A 21,744-nucleotide genomic window follows, 5' to 3' on the forward strand; every position below is an offset into this window, starting at 1 on the left:
TACAAATGTTACAAGCATAATATGGTTTATAGAAATTCAGGAAAAGGTTTCTATGAAAAGTAAAACCAAATATTGGAAAGAACACCATTCTGTAACATTTTATTATATAATAAAAAGTTATTGTATGTCCTCTGGGTTGGTACATCGGTAGTAAGAACTTTAAGAAGTTGGAATTAAAGGTTAGCAGTAGCTCTTTAAATAAAACATAATTTAGGTCATAGTTTCCCAGCCAGTGCTTAGCTTCCCTGGCTTCAAGAACTTTTTGGTTAATTGCTGCCTATTGCCAAACCCTTGTGGTTGTGTTAGGATGACAGCGGTCGAATTCCCAATTTAGTTTTTTGGTCTTACTGGTTACTGTTCCTAAATTGTTTTGTTGTTGAATTTCAGCAAAGAGCTAGAACCAACCGGTAAGCCCTGTAGACCCACGAAGAACTGAAAAGAAAGGGTTTACTTTCATGAAGCTGTAATACATGAAATTGGAGGCTTTTGGAAATTGAATTGCTTTGGAAAACGAGCAAACTTGGAAGCAAAAGACACTTGGATATTAGGCAGCCAACTGATAAGATAAATGTTTAGCTTTCAGGGAAGGTTGAAAGACACTCCTTTTGGATGGAGCCCTTAGGCCCACTGTGTGTGTGGTCCTGAGGCGATCTAGCTGTTCCAGTTATGGCCCTGCTTTACCTCTCAAGGAAGAGTTACTAAAATCCTACGTTATCCTTTACTAAGGAATATGGTAGCCAACTACCAGAGCAATCTAGTGGAGGGAGTGCTTCGAAAGAGTTTGACTTTACATTGAACTATACTTTGCTTGTCATGGGTGGTTCTTTATTTTCTTCTGAGTCAGGATTATTTCCCCAAACCCAGTGTAATTTTTAAGATGATTTCCCATTTGCTTAAAGATTTAAGATCTTAAAAATATTAATATCACAGAAGACTGATAAACTTAATTCTTATTTTTTAGGTTGTATAAAGTGAAACTCTATGTACTGAGATGATCTATAATAGAGTATACACTTTTATTTTTTTCCTGTGGAATATAACCAGATCAATTTATATGTCTAGAATTGTTATAAGCATTTTGTGTCCTTATTTTTCGCTATAGGAAGATTTTTCTTTTTTGTACTTTGTAACAATTGTTATCTATTTACCCCTTCAATGTTTATATTCATTTATACTTTTCCAGTCATAATTATGATTAAATGTCTTCTGGGTTAGTTTATCTTTAGTAAGAACCTTGGGAAATTTGAATTAAAAGTTAACCATAGCCCTTTAAATTATAATGTGGGTCAGAGTTTCCTAGTCCATGAAGATAGGCATAGAATCTACATTATAAGGGAACTAGCTAGGTATACAGTCTGCACTTACAGTACAAACAACAATGTTTTACTATAAGAATGCCATTAAAATATTGATGTAAAATATGAAATATGAAAAGACTGCTTCCCCGCTTTACCAATGCATGTATATAAATTTACCATGAAAAACAAAAGACTGTGAGATTTGCAAGTCCATTCCTATAATTTCCTTTCTGCCTGTTTGATATTTTATTTTGTTTTTAAAAAGTTACAGATATTAAAGAATATGCTATCCTAAAGCAAATGGCTAAATTTCATGGATATGTGAAATGACATGGATATGTGAAATTTTCAATACAGCTTTTTAAAGACAAATCAATTACTTTTAAAAGAGACTCAGCTACAAACAAAATTGTAAATCCTACCAAATACCTTTTTTGAAAGTTAATAGGTATTTTAAATTGCTTAAATCTTAGTTTACCTGTATTATTATGGTTAGTGTGTATTTCACCTAAAACAAGAATTTATAACATATATTTTATTAGATTATTTTGGTTTGTTTGAAAGAGTTTGTGTTTACTTTAAGTTGTAATTGATCCCAAAAATGAATTTGAGATTTCGAAGCAGTTTTAATAATGTTTTTAATACCTGCCACCTAGTAGCAGATTCTGATTTTATAGGTTGTTGCATGAAATGTTTATTCAGCATTGTAAACTGTATTTTTAAAACTACAAAACCGTGGTTTTTAAAAAACTGTATTTTTATTTATTTTACTTAGAAAAGTGAAGAAAGGCTCACTGTTAATAGATTCAAGTACTATTGATCCTACAGTTTCGAAACAATTGGCCAAAGAAGTTGAGAAAATGGGAGCAGTTTTCATGGATGCCCCTGTTTCTGGTGGTAAGTGGTACCTAAAATATATACACACCTATTTCTGTTTGTCAAATTAGTGATTCATGTTTTGTGATACCCAAGATACACCAGTCATTTTTAGAGCGGTTAAAGGAACTCTCAATTCCCTCATTAAAAATAAAAACAAATCTAAATGCCTTATTTTATTCAGTACTCTCATAATACATTGCTTATTTTAAATTCAGATAAAAGGATGTCACAACTTTGAAGAGCTATAAATTTTTGATCCAAATCGCTGTGGGTAGGGATAGATCAATTCCTAGAAAATTTGACTTTTCAGAACAGATTTAAGAAATAATTAGCTTGAATATTCTTATAACTATGAAAGAAATTGAAGAAATAGTAAAAAAGAAAAAATTATTTCACACACACAAAAAGTTAGGCCCAGGTGATTTGACAGGTGAATGTTACCAAAATTTCAGGGAACAGATCATCTCAATTTTATACAAACTTCCAGACGATAGAAAAAGAGGAAATGCTTTCCAATCATTCTACAAGACCTGTATAACTCTGATACTTAAACCAGACAAATATTATGAGAAAAATTATAGATCTTTATCAGTCATGAACACAGAAGTAAAAACTTAAAGTATATTAGCAGACTAAATTCAGCCAGGTATAAAAGAGATCAAACACTACAACTAAGTTTGGTTTATCTCATATATGCACAGGTGGCTTAATATTAGAAAATCTATAAATATAGTACATGTTAATGTGTTTAAAAATCATACGATCATCTCAATCAGCGCAAAAGCAAACCCACTAATAAAATTTTAAAAGCTTATTATTATATCAAATATTAATAGTCGACATCTAGGCATTTTGGAATGGCAGGATTATGGGTATTATGATTTTCCATAATTTTTAAATTTTCCAAAATTATTGTGTAATCAAATACAATATGTGTATACACACGCATGCATACATATACACATACATACATATGTAATTATAACAGTATAATAGTAGACAGTGGAATAACATTTTAATTCCAATTATATTAAATTTGATTGTAGACTTTGGAATTAAGAAATAACAAAATACATTAATTTAAATCAGTTTTTATTTTTTCATAAAGAGCCTAGTGATCTTGTTGTAAAAGTATCTTATATCCCATACCATTTTGCATGCGAGTGGAGGTGTAAATAATTCTTAGCCCCTCTAATTATATTGAATTGGTCAAATATGATTTAGGTGTAAAGACTGATGATGTATAGACACTTTGATCACAAAATACTAATGAGCAGTTTTAAGCTTGGGATTGGTGTGTTTTTTTAATAGAATGGAATTAAACTGAACAGTTTTTTCTTCTTTGAGTGGTTCTGTAATTGAATTTGAAAATTGATATGGTACATATGATCTTGCTGTTGGTTGATCTTCTTTTGCTTCAAGAGTATAGCCTGAAATTATCATTTGATAATAAAAAATACCAGTTTTATTTTTAAATGTTATTTCAACTTTTAAAATAGTCTTCTTTGTGATAAAGCTTTGAAATTACTCTTTTGTTCCTATTAAACTATTGTTAAACCCTAGTTTGTAGTTTTAGGGTACAAAAATACTAGTTTATAATAGTGGATACACCTGAATCTGAACTGTATTATAGATTGAAAACTTTGTGTAGAGATGGTTTGTGATAATTTATTATTTGACACATGATCATTAATGTAACTTGTAATACAAGTATATAACAAGCTTATATTTGTCTTCTCATAGTTATTATTTTTATATTTTTAATATGGTTAAGTTAACAATGGCTCCACTTTCTCAGTTACAGTAGAGGAAACTTTCTGTAAGTTAATTAAACAGGCTGGTTTAAAAATCATTACATTTTAACTAAATAAAATTAAGGAAAAGGGACCTACGTAAATAAAGCATGGCTTAGACACCCATGACAATCCCACAGTTTTAGAGAGGTTTTATATTCATCAGTCTTGAAACATGGAGTATTTGAGGTGATTTGAATAAAGCCTTAAAATGTTCCCCCCATTTTTTCCCTTTCTTTCCACCCCTCATGTTTCTTTTCTTAGACTTTTAAAAAATGCATTTACATGTATTTATATAGAGATATTACATACAAATGTAATAGTATTTGTAAAAATACTAAATGGAAACTTCTTATTCTGTGGTTAGCATTTTAAAGAGTTGTTTTTTAACCCAGTATAGATTGTATAGATTTTTGAGCAAGTGATTTGGTTTCTTTAGTCTAGCCTTTTACTCTACTTCCTGGTAAATATTATTGTGGGGAGTAAAATGAAAAGAATCATTACTGTATCATTTTATGAGCCCGTCGTTACTATATCATTTTATCTATTGATTGAAAGTTTTTCCCTAGGTTTCATTTTGATATTTATTAGACCCACCCTATAGTAGCTCTTCTATACATCATCCTTATTACAAATAATACAATTTTGAGTTCTATATGACTTTTTTAAAAATCAAAAGCAAATATTGCTTAAATTGTTATCATTAGTAGCTTGAAACCTGAAATTACTATCCTGTGAATAACTGTTTTATAGTTGTACAGTTATCACTTTATAGTATAGATACTACCTTATAAGTACTTGGGCATGCCTCAGCCGATCTGGTGCTTCTTTTTGAAGCTGTCAAACTGTACATGCCTTTATCAAAATCCACATTACATTATATTTATAGGCATTGGTTCTCTTCCTTTTGTAGAATTTAAGTCTTTTGAGTACAGGAGCAAGTCGTTTTTCCCCCCATGTTTTTATTAAATTTTGAATATATATACAAAATATTTAAAAAACATACAAAGGTATGAAGTATAAGTATACATTGAGGCCATGTGTGCCCCCGTCTCCATTTAAGAGCTAGAGTCTTAGTACTACCTTTGAAGTTCTTATGTGCTTCTCCCGATCCTATTTTCTTTTCTCCTTGATTAGAGGGAGCCAGTAACCTGAATGTGCTGACTTATTCTCGTGCTTTTCTTTATAGTTTAACCTCATATATAATTTTTTAAATCTCTAACCAGTAGTTTTATTTCTCATGATTTGGAACATTATAGAAGCGGCATATTCTGTGACTTGCTTTTTCACCTCACGTTACGTTCCTAAGTTTCATACATGGTGTTGGTCGAGCCACTGGCCTATTCAGTGCCTTTGTGAGAACATGCAGGAGGTACTTCCTCTGTACTGAAACTGCCCCTCAGGTGAGCAGAAGGGATCTGTGTAAAAAGAAAAAAGTACTCCTTTCTCGGGACGGGTGAACCCTGCATCAAGGTTTGTGGTTTGGCAAACCGAATGTGGATTGGATAGCAGGCCCTGCCAGTCCCCTTGGCTGATGCCCGTGCAGTGCATAAAATATATTATCACTGCATGGTTGTTACATGTAGTTCATTAATTTTAACTTCTCTGTGGTGTCCTTCTATAAAAGTATATCATGTGTTACATACATTGGGATTATTTTCAGGTTTTAAAATATTACTCAAATTCTTATGCATCGTGGAAGTGAATTTTTTTAGTCTCTGTTTTCCCAGTACAATGCCTGGAACATAAATGTTGAAAAACTTGGGTAGTTCAACTGAAAAAGCAACCATGTGCAATAGGCAGGACAGGTGGTGATCAATTCCCATGTCAAAGATGTAAGTAACGCCCAGAGATACTGAGTAACTATCTCAAGGTCACACTGTTGGTCGGTGGCACAGTTGAAGAATAGATGAAGACTAGTTCCTAGTTGAAGCCTAGAAGGGCTGGACTGAAGAAACCAATCATTTGCTCAAGACTAAAACTACACTTATGTCACATTCTACTGCGTTAGGAAATGCTATCTTCTATAAGGTTCTAATTTATTCCAAAAGAAAAGTAAGGATTGCTAAATGGAAGGCTGCCCTTTAAATTATAAAATCATTCTCATTATGTGGCTAAAAATAGAGCTCCCAGTCAGTGGTCCTCAACGACTCACATCTCTGACTCCACACTGTGTGTGTGTCCACTCCCTACGTTGACTCTGGTCTTAGCCATCTGACTGGCTTTGGCCAGTGGTATGTTAGCAAACATTACACAAGGATAGACTTCAAAAACACTTTGAACATTGAGTCTTGCCTTCTCTTGCTGCTGGAAACTCTCCCACTGCTGCATAGAGAAGCCTGGACTAGCCTGGCACAGACAGGTCCTAGGCACCAAGGATACAGGTGAGGCCATCTTAACCATCCAGCCCAACTCAAGTTCCCAGATGACGGCAGCAGCTTTAGAGACCTCAGGCCTGACCTGCAGTGAGCTGCCCAGCTAGTAGTCTCAATGGCTCACCCACAGAGTTGTGAGCAGATGAAGCCACTACATCTTGGGTGTTATGTAGCAATAGATGACTGATGGAGCCAATGTAGTTTGATGTTTCCATAATTATGTAGACGTGTTTGTTACTTATCGTATCAATTAGTATGTTACTTCTGCTTATTCAGTATAAGTGTTATAAACCCTTTTTGAGGGACAATTGTAATGCAGTTAGCGGAAAGGGCAACTTTAATGCCAAAGCTAAGTTGCTGAAATGTTTTATTGTTAAGCCAGTTAAGAAAAGAGTTATGTCTGCTGTAAACAGATCCCTGACTTAGGTCTCTATATTTCTGATCATAAAGGAGAATGTTTGGCCAAATGTTACCTAACTAGCTACCCTGGTTAGCTGATATGAGATTCCCAGATTTAATAAGATCTGGAAAAGTAAGATGGTAAAAATCTAATAAATGTCATTATGGTATTCTCATGGTCTGCTGGGGTTAAATAGTATGTCTAGCTTTTAAGTGTCTTTTGTGCTCTTAGAATTGGGTTGTATTATTAGAAGGGACCTTAGCAATAATTTAATTTGACTGTTATTTTATAAAGATTTTATGGCAAATTGAGTTCCAAAGGGGTTAAGTGACTTGCCCAGACCTCACCAGCTTGATTGCAGATCTAGAAGTAGAATCCTACTCTCCCAACTCAATATAAGGTTCTTCCACCTTTGCCAGACCTTCCCTTCAGCCCCACTCTGGGGTGGCCTTCTCTAGTTTTCATAGCAGTTGCCTGCTGTTAACCCTATTCTAACAATTTTATCTACCCCAGTGGCTGGTTCTCTGTCTTCCATTTTGCCAACTGACAGGCACTGCCATGTAGTAAAAGCTGTTGGAGGGTGAGGGGAGCAGTTGCCTTCTTTTCTAACCGTGAGGCTGGCTTCTAACCTGGAAGAGGTCTAACATTTCTGTTTCGGAGTCACTTGAGAAGAAATGGCTGAGAAACAGTTATGCTGGAATCTGAAGACCCTGGAGAGATCCCATCAATCCTGTCGTGCTCCCCATCCCAGAATCTGTATTAATTGGCTATCAGGAGTCTTGTTCTGCCGATAGGTTGGGATAGAACCAGAGTGTTTTGGATCGACCTGGCTGGTTATTCAAATAAACCTCCAGGAAAAGAGAAAGTAAAGTGCTTTCTTGACATATCTCTGACATGTCTGGGTTTGATGGGACAGGCCCTCTTCTGAGGTACAAGGACTTGGAGGTGAGCAGGGTATATGGACCTGAAAACAGATGGATGGGAAGACTGTTTACGTAGTAGCAAGAATGAGGCTGTTTTCCATGTCCTTCTGTGTTCCCATAGTGTGGTATCTGCTATTGCAAGGACCATCGTGTCATGCTTATGTTCGTGCCTGTTTCTTCCACTACTAGACTCTGAAGAGGGCAGATACCATGTCAACTTTCTATGTCCAGTGTACATCTTCTGGTGGGCATTTAGAAAATATGGTTGATTGAATTAAGAATCTTGTATTTTTTAAATTCAAGGTTAATATTAAATATTTTGAGTCTTCCTGCAGTTGTTTCTCGCAAGCTGCTCACCAGGTTATTTATCTCCAGACTATTGACCTCTTTCTGAAGTTAAACTCAGTAACTGCCTATACCTTCTAACGTCAGTCAGATAGTAAGTATTTACTGTGTTCACAATGTTATATTGTAATAGTGGATGCTCTGGGAAGTGTGGTTCTGATCAATGTAGTTATGATCAGAGTGGTGAGGTTAGGATAAAAGAAGGAGAATAATAAATATTACTTAGAACAACTGAAAGAGGAAGTCCTTACATTAGAAGTTTAGAATTTAGGAAAACATACTCATAAAATGATTTGCGAATAGTTATAAGACGCAAAATAATGCACTGCAGCAGTATTCCAGTACTTAACAACCAGAGAAAGGGAACCCTTTATAAACAGTTTGATCACAGCAACATGCTACCGTGTTTCGCTGAAATCAGACCTAGCCGGACCATCAGCTCTAATGAGGTGCAGTAGAGCTGATGGTCCCAGCTGGGTCTTACTTTCGGGGAAACACGGTAGGCAGGCATTATTATAGAGAAACACTATCGTACCTGAGGTCTATTAATACTTATTTTGACTTTTATCTGGTAGTCACTTTTATGGGTATTTAAAGGGAGGGACTAGCACCAAATTTGATTTATACACCTGATTCCAGGGCAACAGAAGGATTTTTAGTTGTGGAAATCAAAAATTTATGTTAAAGATCAACTAGAAACCTAATAGCTGCTTCCCAGGTATATCCGCGGGGGAACCAATCGGATTTGGAATTAGATTCGACAGTCCTTTAGTAAATAATTCTTTCAGAAAGGAAGAATGGCAGTTGGTTAGTTCATATAATTCTTTTACCACATTTAGTTTCATTTTTTTGTTGTACTTCTGTTAATAAATTAAACATTCACTTGGATATTAGGGTTAGCCTAGAACTTTTAGAGAGAGAAAAGTAAGTCTAAAAATGGAGGTCTTCAGTTTTTCTTCAAGGAAATGTCTTGTACTGAAAATTATTGTATTTATATAATTTTACAAGATTATTTACTGTTTTCTGTTTATACATCTTACCTAATCTCTGTTATGCTTGACAGCACCTTGTTTGCAAGGGGCATGCTTCATTCTTCATTTCATGCAACAAACATTTACTGAGCACTTCCTGTGTGCTAGATATGGTCTAGGCACTAGAGTGAGGGCTTTAAGGATATTCAAAGCCTTGCCTCATGGAGATTATGATTTAATAGAAATAGAATAAACAAATAAACAAAAATAATTTCAATGATCAGTTCTATGAAGGAAAAAGGCAGAATAAACCATGAAGGAGACAAAGACTACATTGAGTGAACAGGATGCCTTCTCTAAAAACATTTAAGGAGAGATCTGAATGCGTAGGGCCAGGGAAGGGTTTCGGTGCAGGGAGCTGCTCCGAATGGGCTCTGACGCATTGAACAAGCTTGCTATGTTTGTGGAACATTTATCTTTGTATCACCAGGACTTAGCACGTAGTTTCGCTCAGAGTTTGTTAAATTGAATCACCTATAAATTGCTTCCTCACTCTCCCCCCCCCCGCCCCCTCCCCCGTGTGTCTAATATCGTATCATGCCTTTATTTAACAGTTCGGGGTTATCAAAGTAAAGCTAACTGGGCTGTAGGTAAGTTGCCAGCCCATCACGATGGTGCCGTATCTGAATCTGTCTTGTGTAAATCCCATCTTTATGAAAATTGTAATCCTTCTTGCATGCTTTAATGTCAAATGTTGTTTAGTCGCACCATTTTTGGTACATGTCTTTTTTGTTGTTTTTTTAGTGTGAAATGGGTCATTTACCATAGAGCAAGTTTCAATTGGATCAGCTCTCTTGTATAATGAATGCTAGACATAAAGCAAATTAAAAACTATTGTTTGAGACTAATGACCAAATACTGTTCATTCTGCTCCCAGGGCATAATTACAGCACTTAACTGTGCTTGAATAATTGAAGAATAAACTCACTGATTCCCTAAGATGTCTGTAGATTTGCATCGAGACCTTGAGTTGAAGTGACTCTGAAGTGGCACTTGTAGTTAGCCCAGGGCTTTCTGTGCTGGTAAGCCTCATTGACTTGCTAAACTATTACTCCAGTTAGGGTTTAATGTCAAAATTAAATAATTGAACTTGTGTGTATGTGTTTGTGTAACGGTTCCCTACCAGGAAACCAAATTTTACACTCTACTTGGCTGGGTTACGTTTTAGTAATTCGTCTGAGGTATTCTTAGAATATGGACTAGTGAGCACAAAACCTATTAAGGAGTTTCTCTTAGAGCACTAGATTTACTTCCTAAATTTTTCAATGAAAGTCTTATATAGACTCCCATTATTGTTTTTAAAATCAAGTGTGCAGTCTTGGCCTTTACTACTCACTGAACTGGATACCTACTGTTTTTCCACTAGATCTGTATCTAATTTATGGTAAAGGGACCACAAAAACAAAAATTATTTGTATTTTGGCACCTAACACCATTATAGTTAAGGGTCTGTTGGCATTTCCATTAAAACATTTTCTTAGAGGTTTATAACTTGGCACTTTTACTTGGCTTTGGGCTGAAACATTGCTATTTCTGTCCAAAAGCAAATTCTTTTACCAAATTTCATATAACTGAGTTTGCTGTGGTTTATAATGTGTGGAGGGGGAAGGGCTATCACAGTGGGTCTTTGATGCTCTTACAAGCCGTTTGATTACACAGTAGTGTTGTGTGCGGTGTTTATTCTTACATTTTAGTCTCACCTCAGTAGATTTTATTTTTTTTAATGTTTTGAAATATTTTCATTTAACATGATTAATATAATTCATTTTCATGGGCTCTTTAAAGAATTGTATTATTATGATGATTTTTCGAGTTCTTTTTAAGTTATCAACTTCTATTAATGATTATAAAATTTCTAAGTACTTTGTGGCATTGACCTGTGTGTGAGAGACTTGAATTAATCTACCTTGAAAAATATTAAATAAAATAAGCTTCTCCTTGGTCTGATTTGGTGGTATTTAAAGCTTTAGTAACTCAAATAATTAAAATTTTCTCTAACTTTGTTTCATGGGCAAATCCATTTCCTTAGAAATAACGTCAGATTCATCAACACCAAGAAATGGGTTAAACCAGAAATGGGTTAATTATGTTAGCCGTTTACATGTACCCATAATTTTACAGGCATACCTCGGAGATATTGCGGGTCCCAAACCATCACAATAAAGTGAGTCATAATCTTTTTGCCGGTGGAGGGGCTTGCCTTCAGTTTGTAAAAAAGGCAACATCTGTGGAGCGGAATAAAGCAAAGCACAATAAAACGAGGCATGTCTGTACTTATCACCCCATATCCGTTAAGTATCCTTTTTGTCTCTAGAGGATACCTTTTGCCTGGGATTTTCTCTGGTTTGCACAAGTAGTTCAGAAATATTTGGTAAATAAATTCCAAGGATTTCTTTGAAATTAGTCCCGGAGAAGAGGTGCCTATAAAAACCTCTTTTTACATTCTTTGGCATGCCTAAAGCTCCCTTACGACAGTGTCATGGACAAGAGTCCCTATATAATGTGTTAATGAGTTCTTAACACGTTTAGGGAAGACTGCTGACTCACTGCCCAAGGTAACATGGTTGAGGCAGCTTTAATAATTTGTCCCCTAAGAAAATAGTAGAAGAATGGGTGAGAGAAGGCAAGGTGATCACTCCCTGTTTGTATTATTGCTGTCATGTATTGTTAGTAGTAGTGTTGCTAACAACTACCTGGTTTATTTCTAAGAATTGACTCTCTCGCAGTTTGCAATTAATTCCCTCATCTCCAAATCTGCAGGCCAGATTTTAATTGCACTGCAATTTCCATTCAAGTAACCATTACCAGGGTTGCTCTTGCCAGGCTCTGTCCTGTGGTGGAGAGACAGACACTGTGTGTTCTCTTCACACGGTTATGTTGGAAAGTGCACGGATAAAGCAGGGGTCCTGTCTGAAGTAATCCCAGGGTATTTTTAATGTCCTTTAATTGCCATTCAGGATGTAAGTCAGACCAGACACATTTGGGTCTGGTCACATAGTTCATGACTGCCTAGTGGTGTTTCTATATAAAGGTGAAGTAGATTTAGTAAATAAATCTGAAGCTATTACTTATATATAATTTATTTTTCATTAACATTTGTTGATTCCTACGCAGTGTGAAATTAGTTCCAGTACACATTTTGTGTTTTATGTCTTTATTTTGTTTTGCTTGTGATCCCTGGATAGCATAGGGGGTGAGGTGGGAGGACGAAATGGAATTAAGAATTTGACAAGGGCCTTGTCATCATGATCCAATCATTATCAGACTTATTTACAGTGTTCTAGACGTCTGATTTTCTTAAAAACTGTTTGATAATGTTAGCAGATGACAAATATATTGAGTTTAAATCCTTCTCTGTATATATTTGCCATACGATTCTATTTTGTTGTGCATCACTTTGGGTGTTTTTGTTGTGAAAATTTTAAATTTACATGCACATTTCATAATAGTCATCCTCTCATCCTCCCATCATGGCCAGTGGAGGTTGGCTGCACACTTTTTACATTTACATCTCTCTTCTGTCTTGAAGTGATTGTAACTTGACCTGAAAGTAGAGGGGTTTTGTTGTTATTTTGTTCTGAGCTCAAACTGCTACCTCCAGTGATGGGAGAGACGTGGACCCTTTCAGAAGAGTATTAAGAATTTTGAGATTTGTACCTGACATTTTTTTTTTTTAATGGAGTATTTCACTATTAGTTGTGGTCATCAGTGTTTCTCCATTGCAGTCTCTAAGGCAGCATTGTTCTTAGGGAGTTTTTTTTTTTTTTTAATGAAACAATATGTAGCATACAAATAATTTTATCATTAATTACATTTCATTTCCCCTAATTCTTATGTGTGAGGGTAATACTTGTTCTCAAGTGGCCAACATTTTTAATGTACTGTGTACATATATTAAAAGAGTAGAAAAATAGTCTTGGCAGACACTGAAATAATTGGCTTTTCCAGCCAAGATAGGTTTGTAAAACGTTCTGAAATTTAAGAAGTGGGAGGGAAAGAATTTTTCTTTTCATTAATGCAATATTTTATTAACTCTTTACCTTAGGCTATAAAAGTTTTCTGGCAGTATTTTTTTATTTTTATTAGATAAGCAGCTAGAGGAAGAAGGGTAGCTGATTTATTGTAATTGTCAAATATCTGCAAACATTCAGATAGTTAAAAGAATTATTTTGACTTGAAATCCTGAGCAGAATCAATATTTTTTTTTCTAAAAGTCAGTGATAATTTTGAGAAAGGTATAAGAGCATCAGCATAATTCTGGCTTTGAGATCTGTAATCTTTAATAGCAAACTTTTAAAAACAGCATTTGGAAATACTTGATGGTATCTCATGGTCTTTAATTGGGCTGTACTTTTATATTCTTATTAGTACCCGCATAAAATCAACAGCTTTTCATGATCAGGCATTTACATCTTAAATCTTGCACACTGCTCTGTTAGGTAATAGACCAGGCAACACTGGAGATTTTGAAGTTAATAGGAATAGTCTACATTTCATACAGAAAAGGTACTTTATATAATATTCGAGGGCTAGTGGACAAGGGGAGGGAAGGGAGGCAGCGCAGGACCATGTGGGGGAATAAGAGAGAGTACAGTGTCCTTTTCCATTTTGGCTGGTAGTTTGGAGTAAAACTGTAAAGTTAAACTTTTTGGAATTGTTACTACCCCAAGTGGGAATATAAACTATATTGAACAAAATTTATTTAGCCTGTTAAAAAGTCAACCTAAAACTATAGTTAATTAGTTTACATTATTACATCACTTCTAGTAGAGACTCAAACTGGTACAGAGTAAGAGGAGCTCTGTCAGGTGAGCTGACGGCTGCCCATATGGGGCTTTAAGATAATGATGAGTTTAAATTTCCTCTTAGAGCTAAGTGAGAATAAAACTGGAGGCAATAAATACTCTTGGCCAAAGCCATTAAATGAAAAAGCTGGGAATTCTCCAGCTCTTGACTTAAATTGTTTGTTTATCAGCTGGCGCCTAGTCTGGAGTCAAGAGCTGGAGATTTCTATCTGTGACAGAACTTTGAAACTCTTGCAAGACACTTTCATTTCAACTTAAGGTAACTTGAGTTTATAGCTTTGGCTTTAAAGATTACTAATGATTTACTCATTTCCTTACCATTTAACCAGAGTGGACTTTTTCCCAGGAAGGGATCTGTGTTTATTTAGGGCCTTTGTCTGCGGAGGGATTAAAAGGCAGCCCACCAGCATTGTGAACTTGATGGTAATAAAAGGTCACCAAAACACACCATAAAAACATTCTTACCATGGAATTAATTATACAGTGTAATTTTACAAAGCAGCTCGGTTACTCCATCCCGACGCACCCTCCCCCCCCCCCATTCTTAAACATTTCACCTTTTAAAAATTAAAGCGTTGGTACAATTTAGGTTTTGGAAGAAAAACGTTTTGCTTTTTTGATATTAGACACTGAGGAATTGCCACAGGCAGTAAATTGCTTAAAATTTGTAAAGTTTTAAAATAAAAATGATCATTTGTTGTTAAACTTTGGGATGAATAACTTATTTGGGATGAGGGTAGACTAGTCAAAAGGGATTGTTGGCGTTTCATAGAATAGCTGAATTTCTAAAAACCTAAGCCTAGTTAAGAGTTTTTTTGTGCCACCAGGTGGCATTGCATCCAAACCTGCTTGTGATATAGGGAGGATTTTAAAATATTTTTTTTTTGTTCAAGAGGGGTCATAATACTTTTTCTAGATTTAGCTTTTAAAGTTCACTTAAACATACATCTAATATAATAGCAAGGTTGATTCAATATCTCCAGATTAGCTATGTCTTTCAGAGAACTGAAAAGATTTCTGAATTCTGCAAATACTTGTATTTGCTTTTACGTGGTAAATATTGAAATGAAAGTAAATTAAAATTTTGAAACATTTGAGAGGATTGCTTTTTTTTTTTTTTTTTTTTTTTTGGTAAATGAACATTTAACAGTTGGTGATTTTGTTTCGTTTTACTTGTCTAAACATTCCAGAGAGGATCCTGCCTATGAAAACCCTTACAAATGTTGCAAAAATTCCCTCAATGCAGCACCCCCTACCCCAAACACACACAGTAACACCCGCTGCAGCCCTTATAAAAAAAAAAAGTGTCAGCAGGCTTCAATGTGTGGGAATTTTTTTAAAAAGGGAAAGACCTCTGAAAGGTGCAAGTTGGTCCTTTTCATAAGCCTAACTTTGATTCATTAGGCAGTTCATATTCATGTCTTAAAAGCTGTTTTTGGGAAAATAAATTCTTACAGTTTCCTGTACTGGTTTAGAGGGAGTCTCTTCAGTCTTTTGAATCAACTCATTTTAAGAAAATGATAACATAAAAGCAAAAAAAAAGCTCATCATAAATTTTATAAAAGGAAGATTTTTTTCATTAAAATGTGTATTAACGTTTTATTTTTATGAACCCATATATAAAATAACAAACTGTACAGAAGCAATTAAATTACTTAATACAACTACCCACATGCTACAATATGTTGTCAGAATAAATAAGGTTTAGTATACATTCTATTGATTTTCATCCTTTTAAAAAAATGTATGCACCATGCAGAAAGATGTTTAATGTTTAGCTTTGATCATTTATCAAATAGCTTTATGAAATGTTACTCATTTTTTATTCTCTTGCCTCTTCTCTGAGGCTTCTTAGTGTGCACAGCCTGTTTAAGAAATGTATATGTTTTCAAAGTAAATGTTTGACCTCCCACCTTGATGTTCCTGCTTTTAAACACACACACACACACACACACACACACACACACACACATTCTCTCTCACACTCCCTCGCCCCTTCCCTATATTTTGAATAACTTGATTGCAATGTGTATTGTACTAAAACTAAATATATACAATCTTCAGTGTTACAAAGAGAAAACTTTGTTTTAAAAATTATGAAAATTTCACTGTTTGAAAGCAGTCTAGACAAAGGTAGTCATGACATTTGACTGAATATTTTAGTTTTAAACTTGATACAACAGTTTGCTTTTTAGTTTTGTTGTATGCTGATATTTCTACTTATTTAACATCAAAAAGTTGTATTGGTTTCTCTTTATGGATTGTGCCTGTGTTCTGGAATTGCCTCCCGCTGTCCATGAGTTGCTTCTTGGCTTGTTTTGTTAGAATTTCTCTCCAGGGTTTTTGTGAGCTATGTAGCCAACATTAAAAAAAAAACCAACCACCACCAGAATTTGATACAGTATATACTGGATTAGTAAAAATTATACTTATTATTCATAATTATAATTGACTAAGCCTCCTGGCTCAGCATATCAGTTTTATGTCGTAAGAATAGGCATATGCAAATCTCATGCAATAATATATATATGTATATAATTGCCTACAATGATTCTATTTTTTTAGTTATTTCTATAATAGTTAATGACTTTTTTTGGTGAAATTCCAGAAATCTATTTTTGCATTAAAAAAAAATAGAAAAAAAATCCCGACTCGTTTGGGTGTATGTAATTTAGTAATGAAGCATTTAGATTTTGGCTTCTCTCATTTCAGTTGGAAATAGTATTGATGTAAGTGAGTGTTGCCATGGGAACCTCCACATAGATATAAAAGGCAAGACTGTCTAAGTAGAGGAGGAGGGGCTGTGTACTAAAATACCACTGGCTTCAATGATCTATTTTATGTATGTGTCGGGGGTGTAGGGAGAACTAGGATGAGAAGGGAAGAGAAAGTGCAGAAAGTAAATGTTAAAAGTTAAAACCATGTACTCATACTTCTGCAGTCCTATAGGTGGAAGTTTTTTTTTAAATTAAATCTTAAATGTGTTTCTTAATGATTTATATCAGTTACATATGTTGGGCAGTCTTTGCATACCTTATTTTTAAACTGTGCTGATAGAACATGCTTAGCCTACTTGGTTTTAAATAAAATACTTAATTCAGTGAAATTTGTTGGAAAGTTAGGATTTCCGTCTCTGTGACGGCTTTAATTATACATTTTATTAAAGGTAGTTATTATACTTAAAATTTTTTCAGATACCTGAAAATTTAAAAAAAACAAACAAGAAAAAACTAACTTTATTGACTAGGAAACAGTTAATATGGCTTTCAATGAAAGCTGGTATTTAGGTTTCATACTATTTTTACTATTAGATTTTAAAAATTAGTAATTTTAGTACTTTCCTGTAAATATTACTCAAGGAAACAATGAATTACTGTATCTGCATGTATAATATCATATGGTTCTCTAAAAAAATAAACATGAAAAGATCAAAAGCAAGCATTAAATCCTTTTTTATCCCTTAGAAGCATGTGTAGTTGCTGATAAAAATAATTAGAGAACAGTTAATTTAACTATGTAAAGTAACATTTTTGTTTTTCATATATTTAGGTTACAAAAAACAATGAAATTGTGCCAATCTAAGTTAGGGTGGTAAAATGCAACATCCTCGACACAATTTTAACGCTATGGATTCTGGTTATCAGATACATATGTAAAAAAAAGAAAAAACATTAACCTGACAAAAACTGTTGTATCTTACCTTTTTAGTCAATCCAGAGAAAAGGCAAAGCTGCCAAGGTAATAAAACATCCGGAAGTTTTTAAATTAAAAAGAGTAATTTAAATTTAAAAAAAGAAGGGGGGGATCGGGAGTAGGAAGGGGGCGGGGAAGACTGCACACTGTTCCCTAGGCCTGGCTGTATCTGATGTAAATTAACCAGCAGTGCAAGTGTATTGTTTCCAACTCCACACAAACAATGCGGGCATCTCTTCCGGGTGGGTGGGTGCTGGAGTGGAGAGGTGGTGTTGAGTCGTGAACTGGGATCCAAAGAGTTTAGCAATCATTAGTGGATTCTGCGGCATAAAAAAACAGTAAGATTCAGAGTAAAGAATGAGAAAGTGTGTTTGCATATAAAATTAACCAAGTGAACCCTTCAAGTGGTGTGAAATAATTCATCACTGAGCGAATGTTTAGTTGTCAGTAATCTTCAGTCTTTTTAAAGACTGAGGCCTTACACTGTAAAATGTTCAGCAGCCAAGATAGCGTATCACTTTTTAGGTATACGTTTAGCATGGGATAATTTTTAGACTTGACTTCTTAAGAATAGGAAGACTTAAGAAAAATTTGTCTTTCTTGGAAAACGGGACAAGAGGGACAGAAAGTCAAGTTTATTAAAAAAAAAAATACTTTAAGAGAATGAAAGTGAGGGCAACAACATCTGTGTTGTTTTTCTGTTTCAGTTTTTGTCTGCAGCTTCTCCACACCTCCCCCCTTCCTTGGAAGAAATCTGACTATATTAATGGAGTGGAAAGCATAAAAAATGCACACAACCTTATCAATAAGTGGATTCAAAATATATTTACTTTAATCACCTTTAAAAAGTTTCATAATACAGAATTTTCTAGAAGGCAACTAATACGTATTAGCTTTGGTGTGTCAGGCTGTCATGCTGGGTGGTTTGTGTATTTTAAACCATTTAATCTTTATAGCAGCCTCATGAAATGCAGATTATCCTTATTTTTTTAGTGAGGAAGTTGAGGCTCATTTAGGAAGGAACGATATGACAGCATGCAATTATTATAAGGATTAGCCTGATGTAGCAAAGACGTTTTTGGTAGAGGATTTTACGATATTATGATAGGACTAGTGCCTTCAAGTTTGGAATTTCTTATGGTTGGTAGAATAACGAAAAGGTTTGATTTGTTTTATTTAAAAACAAAATCAACGGAAATACTTTTTCATGCTCCATTGATACCACCATTCAATGATACCCCCACCCCAAATCAAAATATAGAAAAAATTATTAGCCGACTAAGAGTCCACTTAGGTAATTTAAAGCAATTTTGTTTTTGGTTTTATATGCTTGAATCTGCTCAACTACAGGAATAAAAGGGCTAAGAAAATGTGGAACCAGAAGTGAAAACCAGAAGTTTTAAACCTAAAATAACTTCCTTGGCAGGTCTTTTAGAAGTTGAGTATTAAGAAGAGCCAAAAGGTATCCTGCTTAGCTATGTAGTAAGAGCCTGAGCACGCAGAACCGGTTCACACGTTTTCTCTTTTAACTTACGTTTCAAAATTTTTAGTTTCCAAAGTAAATTATTTATAATCAGTGTGCTTGTGTACTTTTTAAAGTATGTTTATAGTATTCAACATTAAGACTTACAACTAACAGTGTATCAAAGCTTATTGCTCAATAATGATAAATACATATATGTATATACATATATATGTATATATAGTATTTAGTCTAATTTGACATTCCAACTATCTTTTTGTGTTTTACTGAAAGAATTATAATGTATTGGGAATTGATGGTTTGTATCTTGTTACTAATTTTAACCCCTCGATACACAAAATTCTTTAGTCATATTACTAAAAGAAATCTGTCCCAGTAGTTTTTAACAGAAGACCTCTAAGAGTAGTGTGTGTATGTGTGTTTTAATAGTTTAAGCTAAAGATAACTCTGAAAGATACTTCTATATCAGTTTCAGATATGGTAAAACATATAACCCATACTCATCATAACTTAACTATAAAACATAGGTTCGTTGAAGGCTATAAGACAATGTTTAGGTTTATGACATTTTGTGTGTTGCCAATTTTTCTCTGAATTTTGTAAAGATCAAATATGCTGAAGTGCGAAATGCTGGTGCATATGTTAAAAACAAACTGCACCCCACCCACCTCCTGTGGTGCATATTCTAAGAGTGGAAATTTCAAGGGTGTAAATAGTCTGATCTGTCTGGTTCATCCTCACTGATTTCTAGTTCCAAACATGATTGGCATCAGGTTAGAAACTAGAGTGAAGAGGAGGCTCTTCCTCCCTTTATGTGTTCCACAGGAAAAAACCAAACCAACACTCTCGTTCTTACAGCTCAGAGCACTAGAGAAGGGCCTTGTACTCATTCCCAGGTTATTTTGGAAGTCCTGTGTGAAGCTTCTTTTGTTGTTTTCCTTATTCCAAAGATTCCCAACTTGTTTTATACCGAATTGTTTCCAGAAACACTTAGTAGATGGATTGCTGTGAAAGGAAAGGGTAGAAAAGGCAGTACAGAGAATATTGGCAAGAAATTTCTGGGAAAAAATAATTTTTAAGAAAAGATATTCTGACCCTGACCCTTACTGGGGTACAGTTCCAAAGGAATAATGATTATTGCTGGTCAGAAAGTTGTCCAACTGGATAGTGATAAAAACTGGAGTTTTACCAGATCTTGTTTTTGTATGGTTTTGTTCTTTCTTTTCCTGTTGGTTGTTTTGGAAGGGGCCCTTAGTGGGTCATTTGATTATGGCAGGATGAAGGTTAAGTTTAGCATTGCCTGACTTCAGTGACGTTATCTTTTCCAACCAAAGTGGCCTATGATGATGAGATTCTTCAGGAAAACAGGAGCAATTCTTGATCTTTATACACCAGTGTTAAGAGGTGATGTGTTTTTGGAAGATTGAGGTTGTGACTTTAAAAGGGTGAACCGAGAGATTTCAGGAAACATGTTAATATGAATGTATGACTGTTTTCATAAGGAGAGGTGATATGGGAAAACTGTTGTAAGAAGGGTGAGGAAAAATAAGGAACCTAACGAAGGACAACCATTCTGTTTTGTTGTGTAAGGGAGAGAACTAGGGGATTTGTGTGTGTGATAAATTACACGTGGATGCAAAGTTTAAAAAAATAGGAAAAAAGCAGTTTCAGAATGGTAATTTTGATGTCCATGCTAACACCTCTTATTAAATCTGTTTGCAATATAGTTGAACACCAAAATAAACTACAGATAAATTCCAAAATAAAGAGTTGTTGACTTTTCTTTTAATTCATAGTACATATCATGTGGATGTGAGGGTCACAACTGGGGAATGAGTTTCGGGAAAAGGAACTGTAGAAATGAGCTGTTTGTGGTTTAACACCCTAACCATTTACTCTTTCCTACTTACTTTCCATTGAGGTCAGACGGTAGGTGTGCACCTGTGTGGGTGTGTATCTTCACCTGGCTCTTCTCCCCTTCCCTGCCAAAAAGAAAATTTAACCTCTAAGGAATGGAGGTTATTTTTCTCTATTTCTTCCACATCCCATAGTAACTTAAACTCTTTGAACTTTTTTCCCCCATTGGCAATAAAAATGAAGGTGATATACCTTCCTTTTACTTATGTCTGAATTTTAAATGTTTTTGAGTTTTTTTATATGATGATACCACAATGTATACAATTGCAAAGAGGGGACCAACAAACATCTGCTTACAATTTTTCATGCAAACCTTGTTTTTTGGGGGGACACCTTTCCTAAAAAAGTTCCTAATCTTTATTGAAATTGCTATTTAATTTTATTCGCATTACTTTCTTATGCTTAATTTTAATCAAAATTTTAAAAAATAAAAAAGTAAATATAAAGGATTTAAAAGCAAGTTTAGGATAGAAAATATATCAATTGCATCTGTTTGGGTTTTTTTTTTTTTTCCTGTATTTTCTACTGAAATTCCTTAAAGTTCTTTCTTTTTAACTCTCTAAAATGGACCCAACGAAGGCATTTAGTAAACTTTTTTCTCTGGACCCCAAACCAACAGATTTGATAGACTAGTAACGATCTAAAATGGATGGATTGGATCATTGTCGTATTCTCTTAAGGTTTTCTGCATTTAACCTTTGTCTGAAGGGGTGACTGTATTATCGTATGTCTGCTTTGAGTTGTGCCCGCTGTGTCTTGGTTATGCTTCTGAGTGAGCACGCTTTTTGCTTTGCCTTTCAGT

The 21,744-nt window shown here is 34.6% G+C and overlaps 1 protein-coding gene across 1 annotated transcript in view; it reads left to right on the forward strand.

The window, feature by feature from the left end:
* HIBADH (3-hydroxyisobutyrate dehydrogenase) overlaps positions 1–21,744 on the forward strand; it is a 95,222-nt gene that overhangs the window by 15,011 nt on the left and 58,467 nt on the right. The window contains exon 4 of the mRNA XM_033088711.1: positions 2,074–2,195. Coding sequence (XP_032944602.1) covers positions 2,074–2,195 — 122 coding nt within the window. The remainder of the gene's footprint in view (positions 1–2,073; positions 2,196–21,744) is intronic.

This window comes from Rhinolophus ferrumequinum, chromosome 20 (assembly GCF_004115265.2).
Source record: "Rhinolophus ferrumequinum isolate MPI-CBG mRhiFer1 chromosome 20, mRhiFer1_v1.p, whole genome shotgun sequence".
Classification (NCBI taxonomy): domain Eukaryota; kingdom Metazoa; phylum Chordata; class Mammalia; order Chiroptera; family Rhinolophidae; genus Rhinolophus; species Rhinolophus ferrumequinum.